A 14,564-nucleotide genomic window follows, 5' to 3' on the forward strand; every position below is an offset into this window, starting at 1 on the left:
TGGTGATCATTGGTATTGTGAATTTGTTTTTAACCAGAATACAGAGAATACAGAGGCGTACAATTGATTTCTTTCCGTAAAAATAAGCATCTTGTTGATGATTTATAACGGTGTCGCAACTCTTATTATTATATCAAATGTGTAACTATGTTTAACTTCAGTGTGAAGTGTTCCTGGCCGTAATTCCCTCCAGGAATTAGATTCCTTCTATCTAAAGACATACATTAATTTAAAGAAAATTACAGTGCAAAACGATCCCTCACAACACAGTATTAATTTCACAAATAATCAGCAATTTTCATTAAAACCCACGGCTATAAGCAAAACTGCTAACACATTATTTCATTACAAAAAATGTTATCACAATATGTGTATGATTTTGGGTAGACTTAATCCATTCATCGATTCATAGAAACCTTTAAAAAGACAAAAAGACACTTTCCTTATTGTAGAGATGAAATTTAGCTCTAAACTGCTGAAGATCTTAAAAAAAAAACATTTGTATATAGCCACTCCCGAACACATCAATATCAAAGGCTAAAGTAATAAAAAATACTTCGGGAAGAAACATTTCCTATAATATCACTCACTAGAAATTCGGTTATCGAGTATAAAGAATTAATGGAATGCCACTCATCCCTGGTGTAAAAAAATATGCCTTATGTTATGGAAAATTTCTCTATATGTAACAAATCGCATGGCAGAATTTGTTTTTTAGGACTAGTATAAAAGGAGCCGTTGCAGGGTACGGACGTCGTGATTTTTTCGCTGCTTTTCGTTTGCTTTCGTGGTTGTTAGGAGTTGTTTTGAGTGTGGTTGAGTATTAGATGATGAGTGAGAGAGAGTATGATGGTGGGGGGGGATCCCGGGGGGAAATACCGGGTAAGGAGATGAATGAGAGTGTGTGTGCGGATGACTCAATGTCATCGCGCCCGGAATCGGTGTTAGGAGCCAAACGGCTGTTCTCGGACGTATCTGGTTCCGACACCGAGACCGGGGGTGGGATTTTTCGGGGTCCGGTAGTGTCGGGAAGGCGGGGCCGCGGCCGTACGCTGGCGAGAGCCCGCAAATTTTTAAGGGAAAGGAAGGAGGAGGAGTCGGAGGCTGCCTTCGACTCCTGCCTCGAAAAGAGTCTCCGAAAGGAGAGTAACGGGGGTGGGAAGGCGAAGGGGAAGGGGAGGGAGGTCCCTTTGGACCTGGAAGCAATGGGGGCGGAGGCGATAAAGGTCGAGGCCGAGAAAAGCCTCGACCTTATCAAAGAGTTGGTGGGAAAGAGTAGCAACCTCAAAGGGGGCTACTCGTCCCGAATTATGAAGGCCTCTGCCTTCCTGAGGGAGTCCCTGGATGCGCTGGTATCGCGCACCGAGGCTGAAGAGACCCACCGCCTCAGAGCCGACATTGGTCGGCTCCAGAGGGAGAACGCGGGTCTCAAAGAAGAGGTACGCGCTCACCGTCTTCAATACGAGGAGATGATGAGGGAGAGGGCGGCGGCGGTTAAGGCGGGCGGGCCGGTCGGCCAGGACCAGCTCCAGGCGCTTGAAGCAAACATCGCCAGGTTGGTGGGCAACCTGGTAGATGGACGGCTGACCGCGTTGGAGTCCCGGCTTAGGCGGGAAGAGGTCGCCCGCCCTCCCCTGGCGGGAGATAACTCGGCCGTCGCCGTGGCTGCCAGAGCGGCGATCCGCCAGGCGGCCATACAAAGAGGGGCCAAATCCTCAGCCCCTTTACCGGCGTCACCGGCACCGGTAATATTAGTGTCGGAGGATGATTTCCCTTCCCTCCCTGCGCCCTCCAAGGGGAAGGCCAAGAAATCAAAGAGGGGGAAGGAGGTTGCCTGGACCGCCTTCGGTCCATCCACCTCCGGTGGAAGGACTGAGGCGATAACTGCCGGGGCCGGGGCCGTTGCGGCAGGGTGGACGGAGGTGGTCCGCCGCAAGGCCCTCAAAAAGAAGGAAGTGGTGCCGGTACCCAAAACACCGGCGCCACAACCAAAAAAGAAGGCGGGCCCTAGGGAGGGCCCCAAGAAAGTGGCGCTCCCACGCTCACAGGCCGTAATGTTGAAGTTACGGCCTGAAGCAGCGGCTAAGGGGGCGACCTACTTGTCGGTCCTCTTAAGGGCCGAGAGGGAGGTAAATACGAAGGAGCTGGGCATCGGGCCCCTGAAAATCCGTTCATCGGCAACAGGGGCCCGCATCATCGAGGTGCCCGGCTCAGCCAGCGCGGACAAAGCCGACGCTTTGGCTGCTAAGCTGAAATCTGTGCTGGCGGAGGAGGCGGAGGTGTCGAGGCCCGTGAAATTCACGGACGTAAGAGTAACGGGCCTCAACGACGCGACGACCGCGGACCGGTTGATATCCGCGGTCGCGCAGGAGGGGGGCTGCACCGAGGCCCAGGTCAGGGTTCGTAGCGTGCGACCTGGGCCTCGCGGCACAGGCTCCGCCCTGGTGGAGGTGCCGGCTGTGGCGGCTAAAAAGCTGCTGCAGCTGGGCAGCCTATCAGTCGGGTGGAGCCAGGTGCGGCTCTCGCACATGGAGGCACGACCCAAGCACTGCTTCAAGTGCTTGGGAATGGGGCACGTCGCGGCCGCGTGCCCCAGTCCGAAAGACCGCAGTGGTTTGTGCTACCGCTGCGGCAAGGAGGGCCACAAGTCCACCCAGTGCTCCGCGTCACCGCGCTGCGCTGTGTGCGTGGACGCGAGCAAGCCGGCGGACCATGTGATGGGGGGTCATTCGTGCCGCCCCCCATCCACCCGTGGGAAACTCCCGGCCCAGCCACAAAGGGCGGGGGTTTCGAGGCGGGCGTCGCGAGCTGAGATGTCCGAATAATGGCCGGACATCTCAGTTTCCTGCAGGCCAACGGAAACCACTCCGCCGGGGCTCAGGACCTCTTCCTGCAGTCCATGGTGGAGTGGGCCGTTGACGTGGCGGTCATAGCGGAGCCGTACTATGTCCCTGCCCTACCTCATTGGGCGGGAGACACGGGCGGCTCCGTGGCGATCGTCACGCGGCCGGGCGCCGTGCCCCCCTCGCAGTCAAGGCGAGGGGCCACGGGTATGTTGCGGCGGTTCGGGGGGAGATTGCCATAGTCGGGGTATATTTCTCTCCGAACCGCGACCTGCCGGCCTTCGAGAGATTTCTCGACTCTCTCGGGCCGGTGGTAGGGCAGTTAGCGCCTCTACAGGTGGTTGTGATGGGGGACCTCAACGCCAAGTCCACGGCGTGGGGAAATCCCCTCACAACACCCAGAGGGAGGGAGCTAGAGGAATGGGCGCTAACTGCCGGACTGTCCCTACTCAACACGGGGACAGTCCAGACGTGCGTGCGACGGTTGGGAGGTTCAGTGGTGGACGTCTCATTTGCCACTCCGACCATTGCACGCAGAGTGGAGGGATGGAGGGTTGAGGCAGGAGTGGAGACGCTTTCGGACCACCGCTACATACGGTTCGAAGTGTCTGCCGCTCCTGCCGGTCGCCGGAGTCCAGCGTCGAGTTCCTCGTCGTCCCGGGAGAGAAGTCGGTTCCCGCGTTGGGCCCTGTCAAGGCTCAATAGGGAACTGGCTGAGGAAGCGGCCGTTGTCGGCCGCTGGAGTCTCCCGGGGAGTGAGGAGTTGGGGGTGGACGAAGGGGCTAGTCGCTTTGGGGACGTTCTCCATAACGTCTGCAGAGCGGCGATGCCCCCTGTTGGACGTCCACCCCCGCGGGGTGCGGTGTACTGGTGGTCGGACCACATTTCCGACCTCCGGGTCGCCTGCAACGGGGCCAGGAGGGCATACACCCGGAGCAGGCGACGCCGCCCCCAGGACGAGGAGCGTGATGGCCGGCTGTACAGGGTCTACGTGGCGAAAAAGTTGATCCTGCAGCAGGCCATCTGCCGGGCCAAGGAGGCAGCCTGGCTGGAGCTGGTGGAGGGGCTCGATCGAGACCCCTGGGGCCGACCGTACAAGCGGGCGCGGAATAAAATCTGCGCCCAGTCGGCTCCCATCACGGAGGTGCTCCAGCCGGCTGTTCTGAGGGGGATCATCGGGGAACTCTTCCCCGACGCCCCGACGGGATTCACTCCCCCAGAATGGCTCGGCAGACGCTGGAAGAGGGCGACCGCGTTCCGCCCACCGTCACGGAGTCTGAAATGGAGGCGATTTTGGCTCGCCTCCAGAGTAAGAAGAGCGCACCGGGTCCGGACGGGGTGCACGGGAGGGTTCTGGCCCTCTCCCTGGTGCACCTCGGAGGAGCCCTCAGGGAGCTGTTCGACCTCTGTCTGAGGTCCGAGCAGTTCCCGAGGGCCTGGAAGGAAGGCCGGCTATGCCTACTTCCGAAAGGCAGCCGGCCTCCGGACTCGGCTTCTGCGGTGCGACCGGTGGTTGTGCTGAACGAGGCGGGGAAGGCTTTTGAGAAGATTATAGCCACCCGTCTCGTTCGGCACCTGGAGGAAGGCTCGGGACCGGGACTTTCAGAGTCCCAGTTCGGGTTCCGAGCCCACCGGTCGACCGTTGATGCCCTCAAACGCCTGAGGGCAGTGACGGAAGAGGCGGAACGCAGAGGAGAGGTAGTGTTGGCGGTGTCGCTGGACATCGCCAACGCCTTCAACAGCCTCCCACACAGCGCGATACAGGCGGCACTCGTATACTTCGGAGTGCCCCTGTATCTGAGGAGGCTGTTAGGCAGCTACCTCTCCCAGAGGAGGGTGGCAGTCGAGAACCGGAGGGGGTCCATAGAGTGGTGGACAGTCGACAACGGCGTTCCACAGGGTTCGGTATTGGGACCTGTCCTGTGGAACGTCGGGTATGACTGGGTCCTGCGGAGCCGCCTCCTCCCCGGGATGGGTGTTATATGCTACGCTGATGACACCCTCGTCTTATCCCGGGGACGGAGCTACAAGGAGGCGGCGCGGCTGGCCGAGGTCGGAACTGAGCTCGTGGTCAGCCGCATAGAGAGGTTGGGGCTTCGGGTCAGAATCGACAAGACCGAAGCCCTCCTCTTCCGCGGGACTGGGCGGAAAGGACCCCCGCCGGGTGCCACCCTCCTCATAGGAGGAGGGAGGGTCAGGGTGAGCCCTACCATGAAATATCTGGGGCTCACCCTTGACGGAGGGTGGACCTTCGTGCCCCATTTCAGAGAGTTGGGGCCGAAGGTCATGAGGACGGCAGGTGCGCTGGGGAAATTCCTCCCGAACCTCGGAGGTCCCAGCGCAGCTTGCAGGCGGCTATACTCTGGGGTCTGTCGGAGTATAGCCACGTACGGTGCTCCCGTTTGGGCTGATCGCCCGATGAGCCGCGGGGTCAAGGCCCTTCTGCGCTCGGCGCAAAGGGCGCCCGCGGTGAGGGTGGTTAGGGGGTACCGTACGGTCTCCTGGGCCGCTGCGACGGCTCTTGCCGGCGATCCGCCTTGGGATCTTGTGGCGTCGGTTCTCGCCGAGGTGTTCTCTTACGTCTCGGGTAGGAGGGCTCTCGGAGAGAACCCTTCGTCTGAGGAGATTCGGGCGGTCCGCCGGCAGGGGGAGTCGCGCCTTATGCGGGAGTGGGGGGAGGACCTGGCGGGCCAGCCGTACGGTAAACGTACAACGGCTGCGCTCCGTCCGGTCCTAGAGCGTTGGATGAGGCGGAAACGCAAACCCCTCACTTTCCGTCTGACGCAGGTTTTCACCGGGCACGGCTGCTTCGGGGACTACTTGTGTCGGACGGCCAGGAGAGAGCCGGGAGTAGGCTGCCATGAGTGCGGCGCTGCGGTGGACTCGGCCCAGCACACCCTCGAGGTGTGCCCGAGATGGGCTGCGCAGCGCCAAGACCTTGTGGCGGCACTCGGCGGAGTGGGCTTGTCGCTTTCGAGTGTCGCGGAGAAGATGCTCGAGAGTGACAGGTCCTGGATGGCGGTGTCCTCCTTCTGTGAGACGGTCATGTCCACGAAGGAGGCATCTGAGCGGGAACGGGAGGTTGCGGCTGATGCACCCTCCCTCCGCAGACGACGGACGGGGGCGCGCCGGGGGCGATATCAACGCCTCCTCCAATAGCGCCCCTGCGCCCCGGGCTGGGGTCGGGCTGGTAACCCGGCTCCTGTGAAAGCCCGGCGTCGTCGGGGCGGTCCTAATTGCCGGGATCGCCCCCTTTCTCCGAGGGAGTAAGTCCGGTCTTTGCCAGGACCGGCCAGTCGCTGGTGTGCCCTGTAGCTGACAGATCCGGGGTGCACCAACATAGCGGCCGATGGCTTTCGCAGTGGTTTTAGTGAGTAGGGACCTGCCCAGGTCGAGTCTCACACATCCTCTCCGGCCCCACCAAGGCCGGTGAGACGGCTCGTAAAAAGAGTTTCCCTGCGTCATCAAAAAAAAAAAAAAAAAAAAAAAAAAAAAGGACTAGTATAAAAGCATTTGGAGGTACAAATTTCTTTGAGTAAATTAAGATCAGTTCTACATTGCTGTTTGGTAATGGTCGACTCTTGTGTTGTAAATGTTGAGTATCACGTAGATGTGATTTATACAGATTTCAGTAAGTTCCCTAAAAATATGTGTCAGAGAATATTCTTCCTCTGAGCTACTAAAAATATCTGATACAACATATTATACTTATGCAAAATAACAATATGCGTATATTATGTGTATATATGTATATATATTAAATAGATAAGTTAGACCACTTTTCTATAATAAATAAAGCAAAAAACAGGACTTGCCTATTGCTGCAACTGCATTAAATTTCGTGATATACCTACCTTTTATGCAAGGAAAACTGTGACAGGCTAAAGAAATTATTTTATTTCATAAAATCGGTGCATTGATATCACTTGTATAGCGATAAAATCATTCAACTAATTTAGACTCCAATAAAAAAATGTAAACTTTAGAGAATATGACATAAATTAATGAATTACATTTTCTTCATTATAGCTACGTTAACCTCGACACAGCCGGCTTACAAGGAAGGTAGAGTAAAAACCTTCCTCAAAAAGTTTGTTTTGAGTCTGGTGCACAGCAAAGAAAAGCTACTGTTGCAATAAGAGAGTTATATTTGCCTCACTGGCGGCTACAAGCGACAGACAATTTTCCGCTCTCGCTAGCAAGTAGTGCGTAAAATATTTCCTGACTTAAAGAAAGTTCCTTTAAACTAAAGCTGTTCAAAAAGAAAAAGTATATTTTAAAATACAATTTCTATACTTACAAATTAAATTTCATCTTCTTGACACAAAATTAATTTTGATCCCATAAAACTTTTTTGTTTGAATTTTTTTTTTTAAATCTCCTTAAAAACTTCTTGGCTTTAGGGATTTATATTTGGTAAATGTTGGGCAATTTCTTTAAAACACTAAATATAAATATATAAAAATTCTCGAAGAAATTAAAAACAAGAAAATAAAATAAAGCTTTTAAAAAACTAACGAATTTTAATGAAAATAATAGACTCTTCTATCGTTAAGAGGCTGCGGTTCTCTTAGACAAGATCCCACATGATCTTCTTCAAAAATACTGCTAGCCGCATCCATAGCCTTCTGGAAAATGAAAAAAAAATTAATTACTTTTTCAAATAACCATATTAAACGCCTAACCTATGAAAATATAAGTTAATCTGTAATAATGTAACAAGAATTATTAATATTTAAGTTCATTAACTTATATAAATTCTTACCCTTGTAATAGGTAAAGCCTTCGCTCTTATTAACCACAAAACCGATTCAGTGCAAGGGGGAAAAGTTAATGATCCCTGATAACAAGCATATTGCTGCAACGGAGGGGTGAAGAAGCCTAATGGTAGAAGTGACATGGAGGTGTTAAAGCGTTTGGTTCCCGCTTTTAGTAATTCTTCCAAGCCTTGCTGTGTGTGGTTGTCGTACTGAAAAGATACAAGCATACTATTTACAACTCAACGGTCTATCTATTAAATGATTACAATTATTCATTTTCTAAGGAATCCCATAAAATATTTCAATATTATAAATTGTTAACTCATATGCTGTGTCTGAAAATTTTAATTTAATTTAATACAAATTAAATTGGAATCACAACACATCGTTACAACATGAATATTAAAAAAAAACAGTTAAAAAAGGTTTTGTTTATCTGTTTTGTATTTTTTCATTAGATTTAGTTAAAACTAATAGTCTCATGCATATAATATATATATGCATGGGACTATTAAGATTATATATACATAAAAAAATGTACATCTATTTATTTATACATATATAAACTTCTACATCAAATAAAATTCCAAATAGTTTAAATTTCCATGTCAGATTAAAGTAAACTCAAATCAACGAAATGCCAACATATTAAGATAACTCTGAAATTAATTCTAGCAAGAAATTTGGTTACTATTAGAACGCAATTTAAGTTAACAGTTATAAAGTAATTAATAGCAATTTCAGATAACGATTTGATAAAATCAAACTTTAACGAGCACCTGACAGACAATTCCCAAAACTAGATTAATTTTTCTGATTCATATCAAAAAGTTGATAATGTTTTTTTGATTTAGGCTTAGCAACAAGAGTTTATTTTACCTCAGTAAAAGTTTGAAACAGTTTAAGTAAGGCTGATAAAGTATTTAACAAAATGTTTTCTTATTATTAACTTTTTATAAAATATCTAAAAACTCTAATTAAATTATTATAGTTAAGCTTTACATTTTCATCATGTCACCGCTTGTTATATGCTTTTATTTTAAGAACTAAGTATGGAATTTTTATAAAATAATAAACATACAGAGACCCGCACACTTATGAATTCATTTGTAAGATTATTTAGTATGGCTATAATTTTAATAATTTAAATGAATAAAACTCGCGAAAGTCTTAGATCTCATTATATAATTTTAATAAGTTTTAAACAAATTTTGAGAAACTGCTGATCCTATATTATTAAAATAGGATCACCTAATAGCATTTTTTTTAGAAAAATGAAAATTTTAATAAAACCGTTCCTTACAAACAATATACATATATTTACTTTTAGAGATAAATTGCTTATTAATGAGGAAAACGTCTGAATATTTAATTTATAAATATTAATTTGTAATTTTAGTGGAATTTAAATAATTCAAGTAAAATATTGTAGGTTAATATAGCGTAATCTTATTTCTTACAGAAACACATTAAATTTAATCGGATCGTTTCTCAATGTTTCTACTGAATATAAAATTTATAATAGGATTATTTTTACTCCATTAATGTGTTTTAATTTGGTAGTTTAAGCTGTGGGTGCAAATGTAGGTATTCAAAGAGGAAAATGTTTCAGTTTTATCATACTTTTATTGGAAGGGAAAGGCCAAGTTTTATTTGTCCGTATGGAGATAGTAGACATATTTGTTTCACTGGTAAAAGTAGTTTACATGCATTAATAAATCACGTAAACTGTATTTTTCTCTTGTAATATTTAATGACACATCACGTTTTGAAGGGACTCGTAACGCTGGCTGAATAATTTTGTGGAGACGAATATACGAAAAGTCCCTAGAGATTTAATAGCGATGACTAAGTTGTAAATGTACTTCAAAAGTATCTTTAATTTTTTTTTTATGTAACAATGATTTATATAATTTTATTTTAAGCTTATTGATATATTAGTCTTACCTTGTATATATTAACAATACCGAGGAAGGCCTGAGCATCTTTAAGGGAAGCTTTGATGGCTTCTGCAAAAGATTTGTATTCCGCAGAAATGAAAAGCACTTGAGTTTCCATTGGAAATTGGAGACCACCTATTCTATGTTCCGAAGGCCGATGAAGTGTTAGGGAATGAAATAAGTATCGACGGCTATGAGCTGCACCTCCGTAAATAAGAGGCTGATTTATGGGCTTCCATTCTCCATATAAAGCAACTTCAAAATAAAAGTAATTTACTTAAATCATACTTAAAAAGTTGTTGACGACTAAGTCTACAAATTGTCATTGTATAAAATATATTGATCGATGAATAAAATAAATTGGAAAATTATATTTAAATTCATTATTTCCTGTATAATCGGAAAACATTTCAGTTATATTATTTTGCAATCAAGCAAGCAAAAAAAAAAAATAAGACGTTAATTACATAAACGTAGACGGAAGCATCTTGACAGGATATTAAAATTTTCTTTTTATCGAACCCCAATGGGAACATTTCTATCAACTTTTATTACGGTGTCCGATCTAATTGGATAGGGAACACCAAATCTAACTTTATTTGTACAGATAAGATTGGTAATTTTTTCAGCGACTATTTATAAAACAAAACGCTACAGATGCTATTTTTCATTTTAAACTACATATTTGTATGAAATAAATATTAAAAGAAGTGTAAGCAGAGATAAAGGTAATTGCTGTATTATTATTTTTTCTAACGTCCATGAAGTAATATGAAAAAAAAATCCTCACTTCGTTTTCCGTCATTGCACAGCATGAGTTTCTTTGGTAATACGTCATAGTTAAGAAACATAAGCTGTCGGCTTTCTTTAGCCTTTACGAGTGGTGTATAAGGCAAGTTGACTGGAGATTGCGATCGACCGCCGCAATCAGGATAGCGTCTCGGCCAATCGTGCTGATCTGTTATCATATTCCATTCGAACTAAACAAAAGAGCCAGGGATCTTATTACAAAAATTTTCATGATAAATATTACCTTTATACGTCCATTCTTTTAATTCTGGAGCTTTAGTATCTGTGAAAATGAAATGGTTTGTTTTTTATACTAATATAGGTGATGGAAATATTTAAATTATATACATATTTATATTATTTAAACTATATAATAGTTACTTAGTTTCTTCGTCTTCTTCAATTTCTTCCGTTTTGCAAAATATGTCTGGAACATATTATCTTCATAGTAATAAACGAAAGATACAAAATAAATCATTATTATTTGGCACTTACAGATTGGCGGGACTTCCGCAAAATTGGTATAGTGACTATTGGATATTGCGTTGGCAACCGGAATACAAAAACAGTTTTTGGCTAAAATAAAAAGATTTAAAACGATCTACTTAATCACTTTATGAGTATCGGTAATGAAAGTTTTGATGATTATTTTATTAAATAATAAAATGTACTAATTTATATTGTGGCTTCATGTGTGGATATTTTCTATAACTTCTTTATTATATTTCTTGCGGGATGTTTATTACAAAGCAACAACCAACTTATTATATATTCTAAATATAATAGCTCTTAGATGATGTTATGTAAAAAACGAAATGTATGTTCCCAAGAATGGATATACACTTGAAAAATACATTAAAAAAAAGGCGACAAAATTAAAACAATTTAAATATGTATGTCATTATAGATATAACTTAGTTAAATTCTTAAAACTCTTTTACAACAAAATTCTTAACCTTACATAAAGTTGGTTTTGCTGAAGCGCTTTTAGCTTCAAGTCAAGTTTTGATTTACCTTTGCAAACATATATTTGTCTCGGGCCTCATTGTCTAGTTGAGGTTGGATATCGTCAGCGTCATCAAATAACGTGTTTAGACGTTTCGTTGTTTTTTCTTGGTCTCTCACTTGGTCTGATGACATATGCATTATTTTATTGATATTTAAGTATTTTATTAATGCCTTTTTCTAATATATAATAAATATACATATTTTAATCGGTTCAAGTCTATTTACTTTTTGCATTTTCACTTTGCGTTTCTAAATTTACAGATTTGCTTCAATTAATATATAAAAAATTAAAATAAAGAGTAATCAGTGTATTTTAAGAGTTTGACAGCTAACTGAATTCGCATCTATATATTATACAGAACTATTAACATAATACTACAAGTTTGGTTAAAAAACAAAATTAAGTTAACTAACAATATTAAATGCACACTAATGTTGTGGCTTCACAAACCTCCATGAGCGTTTATATAAATTGTGAAGATAAAACATCCGTAAATTACGATTAGTTTTTTCAGCGGCATATAACTCCGTTAAATAAATTAAAGTAAAGAAAGAAATTCTTATTGTTAACTATTATATTACAATAACATTTTACAACTCATGACAGAAACTAGACCATAAATATAAGGTTTGAAAAATATATGGTTTAATGACGTAAGCAAGCAAATAAAAACGTTGTCGTTACAAAACCCTGACATTGATATATGAAGACATTCTAAAGGAGTTGACAGCGGACTTGTTTTTTTTTAAGAAAATAACTAAAAGAGTTTTATTTATATAATATTTTAGTAAAATATATTATATACTGAATCTGAATTACATAATACATAGGTAACAAGAAATATCGATAAAAATACTAAACAAGTTTAAGCTAACTGTGAGTTTAACCGTTTATTTTCGACATATTTAATTCAAAATAAAAACATTCTACGTTGATGTATAATTAAAACGTCAAAAAACTTCTAATTTTTTTTACAGTTACAATTAACTAAGCAACATTTATACTCTATATAATTTTAATTACCATTTTTAGCATTTACGTTCGACAAAAATCAAAGTGTATCCATCTGTTTAGATCTAAACTACTAAGGATGCCTGCACATAATTCTATTGTCACAGAAAAGTGTTCATAAGCGCGTAAAAAGAATATATGAGTCACAACAGCAGGAGATTCTTGAATGGTGGTCGAAGATTGTATCTGTGATTCTTCAGGAAAACTCATAAAAAACATACTTGGTATACGAGTATATTCATAATCCAATTTACTAGCAAATTGACCAAGCAGTTCGTATACAGCTTTATATTTTTGTTCAAATAAATCATTCTTTTCGTACCACGGTTTTTGTAATTCCTTATGTGATGACTTTAATAAATCAAAGTATTTCATTCTTTCTTCATAATCCTTTTTCATCATTTCTAACCGCCAACTGCTGATAGATAAATCCCATTGACGATGAACAACCATCTCTTCATAGAAATTTTTCATTTTCATAACTTCAGTTTGATGATAATAACATACAGGATTTTTCATAACAAACATTTCAGCCTCTAAAAACATTTCTTTGTAAGGATAAACTTGTGGTTGAACACTTGTTGATTTTGTAATTATTTCATGTAACAAATCCCTGGCAATATTCCGAAGCAGAATGTTATAGATAAAGTTTTCAAGTTTTTCAATCTTCTTCTTAATTTTGTAGAAGTTTTCTGTCGAATCCGCGTAAAGATTTACTTTGAACGCCTTATCAACGGATTCGTAAAATGAAACATTATAAAAGATCAATTCCCAAGTCTCTCTGTATGACCCAGGTTCACCTGATATAAAAGTAAAATATATATATTGAGTCTGTCCCGGACATATTACATTCTCATTTCTATTAAAAAAGAAAACCGGCTCTTGATAGTCTTCTACGCTAACTGGTTTTAATTTTTTCCAACAATATTTCAACGTCACTGTACCAAGATTTTGTAAAAATAACTTGCTTCTCCCAACCCTTTTGACCGGACAATTAAAGTAATAAGACCAAGAATTGCAATTCACGTGCCACGATTGTTTTTGCATTTCATGCAAACTGTGAAGATCGTGAGGCGGCGTGTTTTTAAAAAATACCGTATCATTTATTCTTACGGCGTAAATTGAAGGATAAAAATCTCCAAGAGGTTCGTTCTGTAAAATAATTGATATGACTGGAACCGAAGGCATTTTTTTAGGAGGTGTTTTGGGTTTGGTCCCTACAACCACGAGATCTTTTATTTCGGGTCTGAAAAAAAATTAAATTTATTTTTAACAAAAAAAAGTAACATCCTTAGAGAAACATTCTAATTATCTGTTCTACTATCTGACCTGAACGGATCTATAGTTTTTATATTTTCTTCCAATTCCTTCTCCCTCTTAGCTCTATATTTCACGTATTCTGCATTTAATTTAGTGCAAGGGTTTCTTTTGGACACACCACTAATCCCCTTTTCAGTTTCCTGAATATACATCGGTACTCCAATATGTTGAATTATACGTGGGCGTCCCATTTCAGCTCTAGTTCGTTGCAATTCATAAGCAGGTTCACAATAGCAGCCTTGTTTAAGTCGTTGAGGTTGCTCCCAAAGGGAACCTCTTATTCCAACTTTCTTCTCAATTTGGGCATGTTCTAAAGTTATCTTTCTTTCTTTGTCTTGTCGCCTGTTTTCAAAGATATTCATTTCTAGTTCTGCTGGATCTCTGCCTAACCTTTGAGCTAGATGCGTTGTTTCTTCCTTTCTTATTTTTATCCATTTCTCCCATGCCAATAATTCCCGATCAGGCTCAATGTAATCAAAACAATCTATATTTTTAAAATCTTTGTTACTCATACTATATATGCGTATTTGAATTATGAAAGAATAAGATTTTTGTTATTCTAAAAACCTTTTCAAATCCATAAATATTGCATAAAATTATTTTGTCAAATATTTGACGTGAGATTTCAAAACTTATCATTAATAACAAGGTATTATTCTTTATGTCTTTCAGTGTTAATACTGTAGTCCTTCTTATCAAAGAATCTTATTTCTATTTCAACTGTGTTCTAGTGAATGTCGATGAAATTAAAATTGTATCTTAACAATTAGTAATACGATAAATATCGCTAAAATTCCTGAATTTGATTATATTATTGGTCATATAATTACCAAATTCGCACGCCTTTGTACAATTAAATTCGAAAATTAATACGTTATTAAAATAAAAACAA

The 14,564-nt window shown here is 42.3% G+C and overlaps 2 protein-coding genes across 2 annotated transcripts; both read right to left on the minus strand.

Annotated features, from left to right (window-relative positions):
* Nucleotides 1-7,346: 7,346 nt before the first annotated feature.
* Nucleotides 7,347-11,881, minus strand: LOC116767150 (carbonic anhydrase 1-like). The gene is made up of 9 exons (XM_032657341.2): nucleotides 11,792-11,881; nucleotides 11,347-11,462; nucleotides 10,828-10,908; nucleotides 10,714-10,759; nucleotides 10,577-10,615; nucleotides 10,334-10,501; nucleotides 9,551-9,798; nucleotides 7,609-7,812; nucleotides 7,347-7,471 (listed from the first exon to the last, which is right to left on the minus strand). The coding sequence occupies exons 1-9, from the start codon at nucleotides 11,859-11,861 to the stop codon at nucleotides 7,367-7,369; spliced, it is 1,077 nt and encodes a 358-aa protein (XP_032513232.2). The 5' UTR covers nucleotides 11,862-11,881; the 3' UTR covers nucleotides 7,347-7,366.
* Nucleotides 11,882-12,376: 495 nt separating this feature from the next.
* LOC116767151 (MYCBP-associated protein-like) lies at nucleotides 12,377-14,263 on the minus strand. Its single transcript, XM_032657344.2, has 2 exons — nucleotides 13,682-14,263; nucleotides 12,377-13,598 (listed from the first exon to the last, which is right to left on the minus strand). Exons 1-2 carry the CDS (start codon nucleotides 14,182-14,184, stop codon nucleotides 12,377-12,379), a joined length of 1,725 nt encoding a protein of 574 aa, XP_032513235.2. The 5' UTR covers nucleotides 14,185-14,263.
* Between the last annotated feature and the right edge of the window lie 301 nt (nucleotides 14,264-14,564).

The sequence above is a fragment of the Danaus plexippus genome, chromosome 10, assembly GCF_018135715.1.
Source record: "Danaus plexippus chromosome 10, MEX_DaPlex, whole genome shotgun sequence".
NCBI lineage: Eukaryota > Metazoa > Arthropoda > Insecta > Lepidoptera > Nymphalidae > Danaus > Danaus plexippus.

Excerpts from the sequence above, each read along its gene's own strand:
- LOC116767150 (XM_032657341.2), bottom strand. The coding sequence starts at position 11,861 with ATGCCGCTGAAAAAACTAATCGTAATTTACGGATGTTTTATCTTCACA. Across the intron at positions 10,616-10,713 it reads GAAGAAGACGAAGAAACTAA|ATACTAAAGCTCCAGAATTA; the intron begins GTAACTATTATA and ends TCATTTTCACAG. Across the intron at positions 10,502-10,576 it reads AAAAGAATGGACGTATAAAG|ATCAGCACGATTGGCCGAGA; the intron begins GTAATATTTATC and ends ATATGATAACAG.
- LOC116767151 (XM_032657344.2), bottom strand. The coding sequence starts at position 14,184 with ATGAGTAACAAAGATTTTAAAAATATAGATTGTTTTGATTACATTGAG. Across the intron at positions 13,599-13,681 it reads AAAACTATAGATCCGTTCAG|ACCCGAAATAAAAGATCTCG; the intron begins GTCAGATAGTAG and ends ATTTTTTTTCAG.